At 42.7% G+C, this 15,986-nt stretch overlaps 1 protein-coding gene across 5 annotated transcripts in view; it reads left to right on the plus strand.

The window, feature by feature from the left end:
* The window catches only part of Wfdc3 (WAP four-disulfide core domain 3), an 11,066-nt gene extending 1,874 nt beyond the window's left edge, over positions 1-9,192 (plus strand). For 3 of the 5 annotated variants that reach the window (XM_005392416.2, XM_013518339.1, XM_005392415.2), the window contains exons 2-7: positions 675-763; positions 1,230-1,361; positions 2,411-2,557; positions 6,343-6,474; positions 8,277-8,462; positions 8,973-9,192. In XM_005392416.2, the coding sequence (XP_005392473.1) occupies positions 682-763; positions 1,230-1,361; positions 2,411-2,557; positions 6,343-6,474; positions 8,277-8,462; positions 8,973-8,989 (696 nt within the window). In that variant the 5' untranslated portion in view covers positions 675-681 and the 3' untranslated portion in view covers positions 8,990-9,192. Of the gene's footprint in view, positions 1-674; positions 764-1,229; positions 1,362-2,410; positions 2,558-6,342; positions 6,521-8,276; positions 8,463-8,972 lie in introns of those variants that run through there. The other 2 variants (XM_005392418.2, XM_013518337.1) reach the window with 2 other exon arrangements.
* The last annotated feature ends 6,794 nt before the right edge of the window (positions 9,193-15,986 follow it).

Here is a 15,986-nt window from a genome sequence, read left to right on the forward strand (position 1 = left end):
GCAACGATCCTCCTGCCTCAGCCTCCTGAGTGCTGGGATACAGGCATGCGCCGCCACACCCGGCTTACCAGTTAGCTTTTATTTGGTCCAAGAATGGCCGATGTGATCTAAAGACACCAAGATGTAGGACACTTTATATTAGTTCTGAGTAAACAAAAAACTGCTTTTCTGTAGTTTTTTGATAATTTCTAAGTGGTCTGTTCCACTGCGGCTTTTCTAGGTTGTTAGGTAGAGCAGGAGCCACTATGTTGTTATGCTTAGGTTATTTTATTAGCTCGGTCATTTTCTTATTGGTCCTTTCCTCTGTCCATTCAGCTGCAGTGGAATCATTCCAAATCCTTCTAGGGTTCCCTTTAATCCTTTATCTGATAGCTATCCTTCTATTTTTCCAGCCTCCCACAAGGATACTTGACATTGTCCAAGGTGTTTTGTGTATTGCTTTACAGAGTTTGATCACCCCCATTCCATGTGCCCTTTGGTAGTGCCAGGAATTTTCCCACACAAAGCAACCAATCAGTCTTCTTGTTAGGAGGAAACATTCCTAAGGGCTATTACATAAGGGAAGACTTTGGGACTGGATTTAGGGCAATTCCCTAGTCTTACTCTTCCCTCTGTGGATGTTCTGGGAAAGTGTCTGTCTCTGGCCTGAACTGAGATCTTATCACAACTCTCAGCATCATCATGATGTTCAGCGGCTTCTTCCTTCTGAAGGCTCTTCTTGCTCTTGGGCCTCTGGCATGCTGCGTGACTGCAGCTGAGCATGGTGAGCTATCACTTGGGAAACCTTGCGAACGCTAATAGAGAGTGTCTGGGGAAAAGTCATCTCCTGCCTCCTCTCAGAGTGAGCTTCCTCATTTGTGGAGGTGATCATCTCTGTAGGACAGGACTGGTTGAGCAGATTCAGAGGACAGCCAGGGTAAGTCTTCTTGGCTTTCTTTACCCTCTTTGGATAAGGACATGGGACTTAGTAGAGGTTCCAGCTATTCTCTGGAGAAAGAGCTCATGAAATGAGAACAGGATCATTCCAGTCTTCCTCTCTATATCTGCAGCCTGGCTGGTTCTTTAGTAATGGGGGATGGCTGTTAGTAGTTGTACTGTAGGAGGAGAAGGTAATTGCAATGATATTTTGCAGTATGAATGTTTGCAAATGCTTGAAGTATGTTTGACCTCTGTTTCCCATTTCTCAAGGCCTAGACAGTTATCCTAACCTCCTGTAGTATCTTTTGCAGTGAAAGAAGGAGAATGTCCTTTTGATAAGAACCCATGCAAAGAGCTATGCCAGGGTGACGAGTCATGCCCAGCTGGGCAGAAGTGCTGCAGCACAGGCTGTGGTCGGGTCTGCCGAGGAGACATTCCTAAGGGTATGTTGGTCTTGTGCTCTCTGGCCTTGCCTCTGGGATGGATAGAACCAGAGAGGTCATCCTACCTCCTAAATTGGCTCTTGAAATCTAGCTTCCCTAGAGTTACTCTTCACTTTTGGGGCCTCAGTTCCCTGGCAGCACCCTTCGTTCTTTGCCTGCTGTAAGGAAGGAGTGTACCAGTGATTACTGTGTATTTTACTTTGGAGTCAGAGTTTCTGTGAGTCCAAAGGAGTGCAGAATTGTAAAGAAAAGCCTGTGATTAAGAGCATTGACCGTAGGATCAGGCAAACCTTCTTAAGCCTTAAACCTCAAACAGCTCTGTAATCCCAGCACTCGGGAGGCTGAGGCAGGAGGATCCTTGTGAGTTTGAGACCAGCCTGGGCTACAAAGTGAGCTCAAGGCCAGCCTGAACTGCATAGCGAGACCCTGTCTCAAAAAGACAAAAAAGGGGCTGGGGATTTAGCTCAGCGGCACAGCGCCTGCCTGGCAAGCACAACGTCGTGAGTTTGATTCCTGGTACTGGAAGAAAAACTGAAACAAAAACAAACAATCAAAAAGACAAAAAAAAAAAATGTTAAAGGTTTTCTTTCCTTTTTTTTCTTTCCTTTCTTTTTCTTTTTTATGTGGTGCTGGGGATCTGATCAAGGCCTTGTACATACAAAGCACATGCTGTACACTGAACTATACCTCAGCCAGATCTTAAGCTTTTAGCCCCATTTTTCTTATTTGTAAAAGAGGGATTATTTGAGATCACATGAGATGTTTCTGGCAAAAGGTACGTAAATGCTATAGTAAGCATTATTATTGCTGTTGTTACAGTCTGCTTTAGCACCAGGGATGAGAGGCTTCAGTGAAGCCTGGGGCTTCCTTCCTCTGATTTTCTTTTCTGCTGTGCCTCTGAGCCTCTCCAGGCACCATTATCTCCTATCTATTGCTGTCTTTGTGAGTTTTTTTTTGGACTGGGAATCAAACTTATGACCTTGCATTTCCAGTCAGGCTCTGTGCTGCTGAGCTATATCCCTGGCTTTCTATCTCCGTTTCTGTTACAGGGAGGAAAGGAGATTGTCCCAGGGTTGTCCAGAAACAGTCCTGTTTCAAAAGGTGCACCAGTGACGAGTCATGCCCAGGTGTAAAGAAGTGCTGCACGTTTGGCTGCAAGAAGCGCTGTGTGGTTCCAGTCGCTCATCAGAAGCTGGGTGAGAAACTTCCCTGCTTTGTGGTCCCCCTGAGAGTCCCTAAAAGGTGTTGATGTATCTTCTATATCCAGACCCTTCTTAGTTTCCTGTTGTTTTAGAATTTTTGTGGTCTCCAAACCCCGTGGTCTGCTTCTTCCTTTCTCAAATATACACATATCATCTTGTTGATTTTACTTTACTTTGGGAAACAATAATCAAGGGCCTGCTATAGTCTGAGAATGTAAAATAAAGGGTACCCAAGCCATGACTATTTGTGGGACATGGCTTAGTCAGGCAGGGGAAGATGCCAGAAAGGCAATGTCAGCATATCTTTGTACACAGATTTGAAAGCTGTTGGGTAATTTCCACTTTCAGTTGTCACTTGTGATATCCTCTCTTAAAATCCCAAGAATCTGCAAAGAAATAGCAAACCAGAATCTTGATGTCTCCGGAGGACAGCACACATTTGCCCACCCACTGCTTCTTGTGTGCTCTGTACACACAGGGGATGACCATCTCCTGCTGGAAATAGATCCTGTTTTATTCTGGTTCTGGTAGAGAGGTATTTGAAAGAGAATCCTCCTCTCTCTTACAGGGTCTTCATGATCTAACTCTCTATTTATGCACTCATTCTTTTGACAAGTATGTGTCGGATATTTACTGTTTGCTAGGCTCAGCATGGGTTCTGGGTGTATTGTGGTGAAGAAAATAGTTTCTGTCCTCGGTTTTATAGTCCAAGGGGTGGTTAAAAAAGAAGCATATAATTCATCAATACATTTCAAATTGTGATAGGGATAACAGGAAAATGAGACAGAGTAATGAGAGCTCACTTCAGATTAGGTGGTAGAGGAAAACATGTCTGAGGTAGTAACCCAGCGGAGGAGTTGAAGTTAGCCAGGGGAAGGGTATGAGGGATATCACAGGAAGAGAGAAACACATGAAGAAGTCTTCAGGTGACGAGGAGCTTGCTGTGTTTGGGAAACAGAAAGCTAGAGTAGAGGCAGAGAAGGGGAGTGATTCTAGCTGAAGATGCATACCGTTGACAACTCGGAGGTGACAGTGGCGGTGGAGAAAGGTGACTTAGTCGAGAGAATTTTGAGTTTAAAGCTATAGTATTCTGCTGTATGCCTTGCCTGCTTTGTGATCTCCCTGAGAGCCCCTAAAAAGTGTTGATGTATCTTCTATATCCAGACCCTTAGTTTCCTGTTGTTTTAGAATTTTTGTGGCTATTTTCACTTGGTTGTGGTTCCCAGTATATTTTATTATCGTATTGCCTACCCACCACTTCAGCCTATGTAAAGAAGTTACTTTTTTTTTTTTTTTGGTCTTTTTGAGACAGGGTCACACTATGCAGTTCAGGCTGGCCTTGACTTTACTTTGTAGCTCAGGCTGTCCTCAGTCTTGCAGGAATCCTCTTGAAAGAGGTTACTTTTATGGTTTTTTTTTTTTTTTTTTTTTTTGGAAGGGTCTTGCTATGCAGTTCAGGCTGCTCTTGAGCTCTCTTTGTAGCCCAGGCTGGCCTCAAACTCGCAAGGATCCTCTTGCCTCAGCCTCCCGAGTGCTGGGATTATAGGCGTGCACCACCAGGCCTGGCTGGTTATTTTTATTGAAGTGATGTTAGATATATAAATTAACTTAAAGGAGAACTGATATCATTATAATGTTGAATCTTTACGTTTTCCTCTTGTTCAAGTGTATTTGGTGTGTTTCAGGATGTTTTATAGTTTTAAAATATTTCTCAATTAAGTTCATGTGTAGGCATTTTGTTTTCTTGTCTGCTGTCTGAAATGGGGTTTTCTGTTATATTTTCTGAAGGAACTAGAGCCATTCTTTCAACTGCGCGCATGTGGCAGTGTGTTATGTGGAAAAGCATAGGTTTAGGTTATCCCAGACCTGGGTTCAGGTCTGAGGCTTATCAGTTATTGGCCAGCAGGTCCCTGGAAAAGTCACTTCTGCTTCTCAGAGCCTCAGTTGCCTTCTCTTCAAGATAGAAAGAATAAACCCTGGAGGGTGGTAGCCATTCAAAGTGTATATAATGTTTGGCCCTTGATATACATTATCTTCCTTCCTCTTAGCTTCTGTGGTGGGGAGAAGTTGAGTCAGGAGTCTAATTTCTGTCTTTTTTTTTTTTTTTTTTTTGAGACAGGGTCTTGCTATGCAGTTCAAGCTGGCTTTGAACTCACTATGCAGTCCAGGCTGGCCTCAAACTCATGGTGACTCTCCTGGCTCATCCTCCCAAGTGCTGGGATTACAGGTGTGTACCACCATGCCTGGCCAGGAGTCTAATTTCTTTTTTTTGGTACTGGGAATTGAACTCAGGACCTTGCGCTTGCCAGGCAGGCGCTTATGCCGCTGAGCTATTTCCGTGGCCCCAGGAGTCTAATTTCTAACTAGACTTTTTTTATTCAGAGGGAGTATCATTTTCTTCCTACTCATCAGCTACTCTCTGAGACCCTGAAACTCCACAGCATGTGACAACCTCTTTGCTTCCAGCCAGGTCTCCCCAGGAGGCAGGCCCCTTCTCTGTACTCACCAGGCCGCTGTGGCTGGTTTTGGCAGCCACCTTGGGCAGCCTGCCCATACGAGAGAATAGAAGATTGTATTCCTTGCCAGCCCTCTTGAGGCCCAGCTCTGGAACAAAAGCCTGGGAATCTGTCTCAGGGAGGTCCTTCACTGCCAGCTTGCAGGATCTGGTGAAGCCTCCAGTATTTGTTCTCCTTGGAGTTCGATACTTGCTGTTTCCATCTTTGCAGACTTCCGGGAGCCAGCCAGATGGCAATCACCCTCACCTGTTGGTTCTCGGAGGCACTGGGCCAGTCCTGTTTCAGTTTTCTATGAAACCTTTAATTGCCTGTCACTTCTCTCTTCATTTAAAAGCTTGAAATAAACACCGAGATGAATGAGTCATGGTGAGTGGGACTGGGTTGGACGTGGCCTCCTTTGGGCGTGCCTGTTTCTGAGCGCCCAGCCAAGTTGCCTGGAAGTCTCGCTCCGTGCACATCCAGAGGCTGAGTTTTGTCCTGTTTAGCTGTTGACTCATTCTGTAGTTCTGGGCAAGCCCCATTCTCTCCTCTGGGTTTCATTGTCTTCACAGGAATGATGAAGGGCCGAATCTGAAAAGTGTTTTGCTTTCCACAACAGAAGGTTAACCAAGCAGGGGTTTGTTGTTCCTACCTAGCAAGAAATCATAAAGGAAGTGCTAGGGCTAGGGTGAGGGCTCTGAGAAGGAAGCTATTTCTCTTTCTCCATGGCAATCTAATTTTGTCCTTATTGCTGATTGTTTCCTAACTGAAAGAAAGCTGATCTCCCTTTCCTCTCTCTGTCTGTCATAGATCTGGAAGAAGAAGCGAGGGGGCAGTTTTTATCAGGAATGCAAGTGTTTCCCCAGTTTATGTCAGCATTTGTGGCCACTCCTAGTTGCAAGGGAATATAGGGAAACGAATCATTTTAACTGGACTCATTGCCTCTCTGAACAAACATGGGGTTGTATTAATAGGCGTCTTACTTGACTATTGCTGGGAAATGTTTACACAGACATTTACCAGTGTAAGAAAGAAGGAAGAATGAATATAGGGTTGGCAATTAGTATGTTTACCACAGGGGATTTGAGCTGAAGTGTGAGTGCCAAAATCAGCTTAGTAGTTTATGGCCAACATTAAAAAAAATAGAATGTGAAATATCGGGGGCATTGCAAATATATACTGCACGTAAATGTGTCTACACATACACAGGGGGCACAATGAAAAATGCGTGTCATAATCTGGGCGTGGGCACCTCTGGGCCTCAGTGCTTTGATTCTGTGACAGGGTTTGGTGGTGAATGTCCTGCCGACCCCCTTCCATGTGAGGAGCTGTGTGATGGTGATGCATCCTGTCCCCAGGGGCAGAAATGTTGCAGCACTGGCTGTGGCCACACCTGCCGCGGAGATATTAAGGGAGGTAGGTGTCGGCCTCCCCGACCCCCAACAGTAGCTGTACCACTGAGGTATGTCCCCAGTCCTTTTTATTTTTTATTTTGAGATAGGGTTTTGCTAAGTTCTTGCTAAGTTGCCCAGGCTGGCCTTGAACTTATGCTCCTGCTGAGGCAGCCTCCTCAGTAGCTAGGACCACAGGTATGTGCCACTGCCCAGCTGGTATGTTGGCTCTTTTGGGAAGAAATCCTTAAGTGTTGACTGAGTTCTGGAGTCAACTTGGGAGGGGACCACCTGTTTTCGCCTTCTTTTTTCCTTCCTGGGAGGAGCCAGGATTGTCATCTTTCTTGTCTCCCTAACCTTAACCCAGAGTAATCGTTTTAGGCCCAAGGAGCCCGGGTTGGCCTGAAAAGAGCTAGGAGGAAGACAGTGTGCTGTGGTAGGAGTAACCCCTATCAATACTGGCGGCATGGCTTCTGGTCTCGGTTCTGCTTTAGGTTTGTCCTGTGACCTTGGGCAAACAAACATCTCTTTCTGAGCCCTAGTTTCCTCATCTTGCAAATGAGTTGCCAAAGATCACTGGTTTTCAGACTGAATTTTTAGCACAGCACTTCCTTCCATCTCAAATGAAATCTTGATTGGAAGCTAGATATCTGTATTTGATGGCAAATAGATGAAGCTTTCCTGTTTCAATTTCTTTGTTGTTTCAGTTTTTTTTTTTTTTTTTGTACTGGGAATTGAATTCAGGACCTTGAGCTTGCCAGACAGGCACTTGTATCCCTGAGCTACATCCCCAACCCTGTTTCAGTTTTTTAAAAATATATTTTTGAGCACTACTTTTGTGTCAGACTCTATGGAATCACTGGCCCTGATTATAAGTCCCTTTAATATTCCCAGGCAATATTCAAATGTGAGGATGGTCTCTTATCCTCATGCAAAGTATAGTCTTTTGGACAAGACAGATAATTAGTAAGGAATTATAGATGGTCCTTGACTTATGATAGGGCCACTCCTGATAAACACTTCGTTAGTTGAAAATCTTGTAAGTTGAAAGTGCATTTAGTGCAGCCTCCCTACCAAGTAGCCTAGCTTAGCCACACACAGCACACTGTAGAGTATCATTTGTGTGTACTACGGTCATGTGACTGGGAACTGTCTCCTGCTGATGCAGGAGAGTATTGTACCAGATATCACTAGTTTGGGAAAATACCAAAATTCAAAATTGGAAGTACAGGTTTTTTTTTGTCTTTTTGAGACAGGGTATCACTATGCAATTCAGGCTGGCCTTGAGCTCCCTTTGTAGCCCAGGCTGGTCTTGAACTCACAACAATCCTCCTGCCTTAGCCTCCCAAGTGCTGGGATTACAGGCAGAAGTACAGTTTTTATTGGATATGTGTCACATTTGTATCATTGCAAAATTGAAAAATTGAATCATAAGCGAAGGACCACCTATATGCTAAAGTGTGGTGAGAGGAAGCACATATAGGGTATTACAGGAGCACAGAGCAGGGGCACAGGAGAGGAAGTGCCGCTTGGCCTTTGTGTACTTTACTTTGTCCCCCTCAACCTGTACAGCTATCAATCATAGATTACCTTTATAGGGAACTCCCTCCAAGACACCATTTGAAAGCTCTTATTAGCTCAGAGGTCTCTGGATGTCTGTAGATTCTAGATCCTCCAGCTTCCTAGTTTCCCAGATGAATTGGTTAAGATCTAGTTAGGGGTCTGCGTTTGATTCACTTGGAGCCTCCATGTCTAAGCTTTAGATGGGAACTTGGGGACAGTGAAACCAATGTTCTGTCTCTTTACCTGTGCCTTTCTCTCCAACAGGACGAGGTGGTACTTGTCCAGATGTTCTGGTGGGCCTGTGTATTGTTAATTGCATGATGGATGAAAATTGTCAAGCTGGGGAAAAGTGCTGCAAGTCAGGCTGCGGACATTTCTGTGTCCCGCTAGTCCTGCCACCCAAACACACCGTGAACTCCAACTGGACAATCCCGTCTGATTCTGAAATAAGTGAGTACAATCTATTGTTGTCATCAACCAAGTTAATAGACTTAACTGCTCTATGTCAAGACTGGTTTCGATATTGGGCAGGAGACTTTTGAAGGCCAAGAAGTATAATTGGAGAGAAACGTTCTGTGTCTTAGACCAGAACCCTCGTATGGAAAGTATTAGCTTATAGGTGTTGAGTTGGTGTGGTTCCTGGGACAGGTCTTTCTGGGAGAGGAGGGATTTGATCTAGGTCCCTAAAGGTGAGGCAGATGTGACAAAGTGGGACTAGCACAGACAGGCAATGTGATTGTTAGCAAAGGCACAGAGGGAGGGAATGTGTGTCACATGTTTGGACAGTCGGGGGTAGAGGGAGGGTGGGTAAGGGAATATACCTTGACTTCTGAATGACAAGAGTTGTCATTAGGAAGCAGGTAGCCAAAATATGCCAAGACTCTTCTGTGTGGAAGGGCAAACATGTTGGGTAGCCAGAGTCAGGAGACAGTTGTAATTTGATATTTTTTCTACTTGCAGAAACCCCAGTGCCTTAGCTGCCTGATTTGTCCGGAGATCTTTAGTGACTCCAGAGAGCTTGTCGTGGCAGCCCAGCGAGGGTGATGCCTTGGGGCTTGTCACAGTCCCAGCCTTCTCTGCTCTGCTTCTCCCCCTGCTGCAGCCTGGAGCATTGGAACAGCCCTGGTTGGGTAGTAGATGTCAGTGCTTCTCTTCTCCAATAAAGGCTGGTGCTAACCCTTGTGTCTGTGCTGTCTAGTTCTCAGAAGAGATGGGGCCCTGAGGGTCTGAGTGTGGCTATGCAACAGTGAGACCTACATATTGACAGAGGATGGGTGGTCGCTCTTTCTGAGAAGACTGAAAATGGGTGATGGTTGTGTTTGGCTAGGGGTGGGAAGGGTGGAAGCTGGATGTAGACTCAGTAGCCATAAAGGTCTCTCACAAGCCCAGGGGGTCCGAGTAGAGTTCCTCTTTTCAAACTATTGACTTTATTTCTCTTAGTGGAGGATGTGGGTTGGGGATAGAACTGGGGTGGGTGACTAGTTTATTGTAGCTCTTTGAATGTTCCCTCCTTGGGCTTCCTTCCTTGAAGGCCAGCCCATGGCTCCACACATGCAGTTTATCCCCTCCAGTAGCCTTCCCTAGGAGGGGATGTCCCTGTGTTCTTGGGAACAAGGTAATTTTGAAAAATCATCTCTTTCATATGCCAAAAATAGATCATATTCTATAATTTGGAGATCTTTTATGTCCTCATATTATATTCTTTTAAATTTTTTTCCATTTTCCTTTTTTTGCCAATTGGCAAAAATATTATCTCACACCAAGCATGATACAAGATTCACTTCTTTTCTTTATCTTTCTTTGAAGGGGCAGTACTGGGAATTAAATACAGGGCATTGTACTAAGCTATATTCCCAGCCCTTTTTATTTTTTATTTTGAGACAGTGTCTTACTAATTTAATGGACTGGCCTTGAATTCATGATCTTCCTGCCTCAGGCTTCTGTCTAGATGAAATTACAAGTGTGTGCCACTGCACCTGGTCTCAAGATTCAGTTTTATTTATTTATTTTTTAATAGATGACCTTTTTAAATTTTTTTTTTATTTTAAAGAGTAAAAGAAGGATAACATAATAATGGGGGGGGCTTATCAAATTACAGACTAAGTGGTAGGAAATTATCAATGGTTATTGTTTTACATATTGTTATCTACAAGATAGTTTCTCAGGAAAACAAATAGACAAATAATAGTGAGTTACAGACAAAAGAGGTAGGAGATTATCAATAGTTATTGTACTATGGTATCTTCAAAGTGGCTTCTAAAGAAAATAAATAGAGCTATACATGAGTGACCTATTGAATAATCATTAACTTTTCTCAATGGTTGTTGTAGGAAACCCATAATAATAAACATGCATCCATTTACAAAATAGGATAGGAACAATACAAACATTGCAGAGTTATGGATAGATTAGTAGGAAAATATCAATGGCTGCTGTAATACATGGTGGTATCTTCAAAGTGGTTTCTCAGGAAGACAGAGATACGCAAGAAGGATCTAACAAGTAGTTATAGCCTAAGGGTTGTCAAAAATCAAGTGAGCCATCTGGAGTGAAAGCCATTTTTTGTAGGATTTTCTCTCTAGCCTCCCATCGCATTGGGACCCCACAACCAGTTAGTGTCCTCTCCCCAACTGTCAGCACAGGCAGCAGGAATCCTGCTGCAGACTTCTCTGGAGCTCCACTGCAGCCTGTACTGTCAGGGGAAGAATGGCTTCCAGGGAATCTCCGCAGGTATTGCGCAAGGTCCTCCTGGTTTACAGCTTCTGAGCAGCTCTTATGACCCCAGACCACAGGACCTCTGACTCCATGGGCTTAGTTTGCATTCTCATGTTCTCTGAGTCCTTGTTCAGCAGCTGCTTCTCCACTGACTCTGGACCTTTCTGGTTCTCAATGGCAGGAGCAAGAGTGGCCTGTTGTATAGCATGTATTCCCAGGAGTTTCTCCATGTTTGAATAATTAACACACGTCCATGGGGGGACATCTGCAGCCAGTGCATGGTGGGCCAATTGTGTCATTGTTTCTCTGTGTCATGGTAGTTCTCAACTGAGCGGCAGCGGCTGGCCTGAGGGCCAGTGCACAACAGCACTCGCTGCTGCGTGGCTCCCCCTGCGCCGGGGGCTCTCCTTCCAGGGACCTACGAGGCAGGGAGAGAGCCGGTCTTCAGACAGGCTCGCTCCCTGCCCATGGCTCCCTGTGCACCTGGACCCCTCCTTCTGGGCGCATACGAGGCAGGAAGCGACCTGGCCAGAAGACCGGCACTCCCCGCCCGTGGCTCCCCGTGTGCTAGAGGCCCTCCCTCCGGGGGCCTATGAGGCAGGGAGCGAGCTGGTCTGAAGACTGGCGCTCCCCGCCCGTGGCTCCCTGTGTGCCTGGGTCACTCCTTCCAGGTGCCTATAAGGCAGGAAGTGAGCTGGCTGGAAGACCAGCGCTCCCCACCTGTGGCTCCTCGTGCACCTGGGCCCCTCCTTCTGGGCGCCTAGAGGCAGGAAGCGAGGCAGCCGGAAGACTGGCGCTCCCCCCCCCGCCCCCGTGACTCCCTGTGTGCCTGGGCACCTCCTTCTGGGTGCCCAGTTTTATTTTTAAAACGGGTCTCCCTATGTAATTCAGGCAGGTTTTAAACTCTCAGCAGTCCTCCTGTCTCAGCCTCCCAAGTGCTGGGATTATAGGAGTGCACCACCACACCCAGATTTTTTGTTGTTGTTCTTTGAGACAGGGTCTTGCTGCTATGTAGTTCAGGCTGGACTTGAACTCACAGTGTAGCCCAAGCTGGCTATGAACTGCAATTCTGCTTCAGCCTCCCAAGTGCTGAGATTTTAGGTGTTTTCTACCCGTCCTGGGTAAGGTTCAGTTTTTGTTGTTTGTTTTTGGTATGAGTTACAGTCAAACATGTTTCCATGGTACATTTTAACTGTGGCTGGAAACTAGATGTGATTTCTGGTTTTCCTTACCTCCTTACAAATTAAAGTAGGGTGCATTATTTCCAGGATGGTTAATAATATTCAAAATTGATTGAGTTATCACATATATTATTTTAATATAATAAAATAGAACTGTGTGAAGTGGCTAATTTACTTAAATGACCATTTCTTATTGTACATTAATATCCTTGCACATATATATCTTGGGCTATTTTTATAGGAAAATCCAAATAAATTTTTAGTAGAATTCCATTTTTCTTAAATGGATCTCCCTACAAGCTCTCAATAAATATTTGTTGAGTAAACGAATGAAGAAGTGTAAATTTCTAATATGTCAATTAAGAATTCTTTGGATGGGGCTATGAGAAATACATCCAACAGCTGCAAGATGATGCAAAGAAGAACAACATAGGATTGATCAGAGTCAGTGAAAAAGCAGGAATCAGTGCAAATAACATAAAAAAAAACCTGTTCACGGACATCATGGCAGAAAACTTCCCTGGTAGGGAAAAAAATTTGACATCTAAGTGAGGCATATAGAACTTCAACTGGCCATGATAAAAAGACTACACCAAGGTGTATAAAAAGATTTCAGAAATTCAGCACAAGAACAGATATTAATGCTGTTAAAGAAAAGAAAAATGAAAGCCCATCAGAATCACAGCAGACTTCTCAATATAAACCCTTAAGTCCAGGAGAGCTTGGAGTGAAGCATTTTCAAGTTTTGAAAGAAAACATCCTTCAACCCAGATTGATGGACCCACAAAACTATCTTTCAAAGTCAGTGGAAAAATAAGACACTTGCATGACAAAGAACAATTGAAGAAATTCCTGACCATCAAACCAGCTATATAAAATATTCTGAAGGATATTTTAGAAGTAGGTAATGAAGACTACAATTCTAAGAACACCAATAGAAGCCACAAGGTAAGGCAAGAATTAAAAAGAGAGGGAAGAACAGGGAACCAACAAAAGGAAAATAGTATGGGAAAGATAAGCCAATATATATCAGTTATAACCATCAGTATAAATGGTCTCAGTTCACCAATCCAAAGGAATAGATTGGAAGAATGGATCAAGAAGCAAGATCCAACAATTTGTTGCATATAGGAAACACATTTAACTAAAAAAGAAATTCATAGACTGAAAGTCAAAGAGTAGAAAACAATATTCCATGTGACAGGAACCCAGAAAAAAAGCTGTGAAGACAAAGTGAACTTCAAGCCAAGACTGATCAAAAGAGACAAAGAAGATCACTACATACTTGTTAAGGGAAAACTTGAAGAAAAAGAAGAAGGAGAAGAAAAGAAGGAGAAGAAGGAGGGGGAGAAGGAAGAAGAAGAAGAAGGAGGAGGAGGAGGAGGAAAAGAAGAATAGATAACAATCATAAATATACGTGGACAGAAGGAGAAGGAGAAAGAGGAGAAAGAGGAGAAAGAAGAGGAGAAGGAGGAGGAGGAGAAGGAAGAAGAGAAGGAGGAGGAGGAGAAGGGAGAAGAGAAGGAGGAGGAGAAGAAGAAGAGGAAGAGATAATCATAAATATACATGCACCAAATACTGCCACACCCAGTTTTAGAAAACAAATATTAATGGACATGAAAAAATCAGGTAAGCACTAATACAGTTGTAATGGAGTATCTCAATACCCCACTGTCACAAATAGATCAACTAGAAAAAAAAATCAACAAAGAAAGAATGGAACAAAACTTGTGAACAAATAAACTTAGTAGATGTCTACACAGTGTTCCACCCCACATCAGAATACATATTCTTCTCAGCTACACATGGAACATTCTCCAAAATAGATCACGTACTGGCTCATAGAACATGCTTAAAGTAAATGCAAAGGAATTAAAATTATCCCATGCATATTATAAGACCACAGTGCAAGGAAATTGGAAATCAATGGCAAAAGAAACCTCAAAAACTACCAAAACACAGGGAAATTAAATAATACCCTCCCAAACAACCAATGGGTAACAGATGAAATTAAAGAAAACATTAGACAGTTTCTATAATTAAATGGTAATCCCAACACAACATACTGGAACTTACGGGATGCCATGAAAGCAGTCTATGAGGGAAATTTATAGCAGTGAACTCTCACATTAGGAAAACAGAGTGAGCTCAAATAAGTAATCTAAGGTTGAACATCAAACTTCTAGAAAAAGAAGAAATCAAGCCCAAGGCCCCTATGAAGGAGGAAATTATAAAGATAAGAGCAGAAATTAATGCAACTGAGACTAAGAGAACAATACAAAGAATCAATGAATCAAAGAGTTGGTTCTTTGAAATACTAAATGAAATTGATTAACCCTTATTCAAACTTATCAAAAAGAGGAAAAAAGAGGCTCAGATACATGCAGTTAGGAATGAAAAAGATGAAATCACAACAGATCCTTCAGGAATCCAGAAGGTCATCAATACCTGTTTTGAGAAAGTTTATCCTAATAAGATGGAAAACACAGAAGAAACTCACAGATTCCTAGATACATATAAATTACCAAAGCTGAACCAAGGAGATATAAAAAATTCTAAACAAACTAATATCATTCAATGAAATTGAAGATGTAATTGAAAACCTACCAACAAAGAAAAGCCCAGGTCCTGATGGAATCATTGCCGAATCATGCAAGAAATTTAGAGATCTAATGTCACTGCTTGTCAAACTCTAATGAAATTGAAAGGGAAGCAAGACTCCCAAAGTCATTCCTGGAAGCAGGTATTACCTTGATACTCAAACCAGAGAAGAGTCCAACCAGAAAAAACTATAGGCCAATCTCCCTAATGAACATAGATGCAAAAATCCTAATGAGGTACTGATAAGTAGAATGTAGCAAACTATTAAGAAGATTATACACCATGATCAAGTAGGATTCATCCCAGGAATTCAGAGATGATTCAACACATACAAATTAATAAATATAATGTACCATATCAACAGGTCCAAGGAAAAAAATCACATGGTCATCTCAATAGACGCAGAAAAAGCATTTGATGAAGTTCAACACGCAGGTATGATAAAACCCTACAGAAAATTGGAATAGATGATCTTTACCTCAATCTGATAAAAGCCACCTATGACAAACCAACAGTTAACATCATACTAAATGGACAAAAACTTAAAGCTTTCACTCTAAAATCAGGCATAAGACAAGGATGTCCCCATCACCACTCCTATTCAATACAGTTCTGGAAATATTAGCCAGAGCAATTAGATAAGAGAAAGAAATCAAAGGAATAAAGATAAGAAAAGAAGAATTTAAGCTATCATTATTTGCAGATGACATAATACTCTACATAGAAGACCAGCCAAATTTCACCAACATAGTTCTAGATTTAATCACCAAATTCAGTAATGTAGCTGGATACAAAGTCAACATTCAAAATTCAGTAGCATTCCTGTACACAAATAACAAACTTACTGAGAGGGAAATTAGGGAAACCACATCTTTCACAATAGCATTGAAAAAAAAGAAATTTTTAGGAATCAATCTAACAGGAAGTAAAAGATCTTTACATTGGAAACTACAGTACTCTGAAAAAGATCAAAGAGGATATCAGAAAATGGAAAGATATCCCTTGCTCTTGGGTAGGAAGAATCAACATAGTAAAAATGATCACACTTTCAAAATTATTATACAAATTTAATGTAATCCCAATCAAAATACCATTAGCATACCTCACAGAACTAAAGAAAATGTTCCTAAAATTAATTTGGAACCAGAAGAGACCTAGAATAGCAAAAGCAATGCTAGACAACAAAGGCAAGGGATGTCTTTCACAACACAGGCTTTAAATCATTTTACCAAGCTACTGTGATAAAATCAGCATGGTACTGGCAAAAAACAGACCCAAGGATCAGTGGAACAGACTAGAAGATGCAGAAAGAACTCCAACCACACTTAGCCATTTTATCTTTGACAAGGGAGCCAAACACCCTCGCTGGAAGAAAGATAGTCTTCTTCCTTTTTGAGACAGGGTTTCACTTTGTAGTTCAGGCTAGCCCTGGACTCTCTAGTTAGTCCAGGCTGGCCTCCAACTCATGGTGATCCTC

Source organism: Chinchilla lanigera, unplaced genomic scaffold, assembly GCF_000276665.1.
Source record: "Chinchilla lanigera isolate Chin_1 unplaced genomic scaffold, ChiLan1.0 scaffold00044, whole genome shotgun sequence".
Taxonomy (NCBI): Eukaryota; Metazoa; Chordata; class Mammalia; order Rodentia; family Chinchillidae; genus Chinchilla; species Chinchilla lanigera.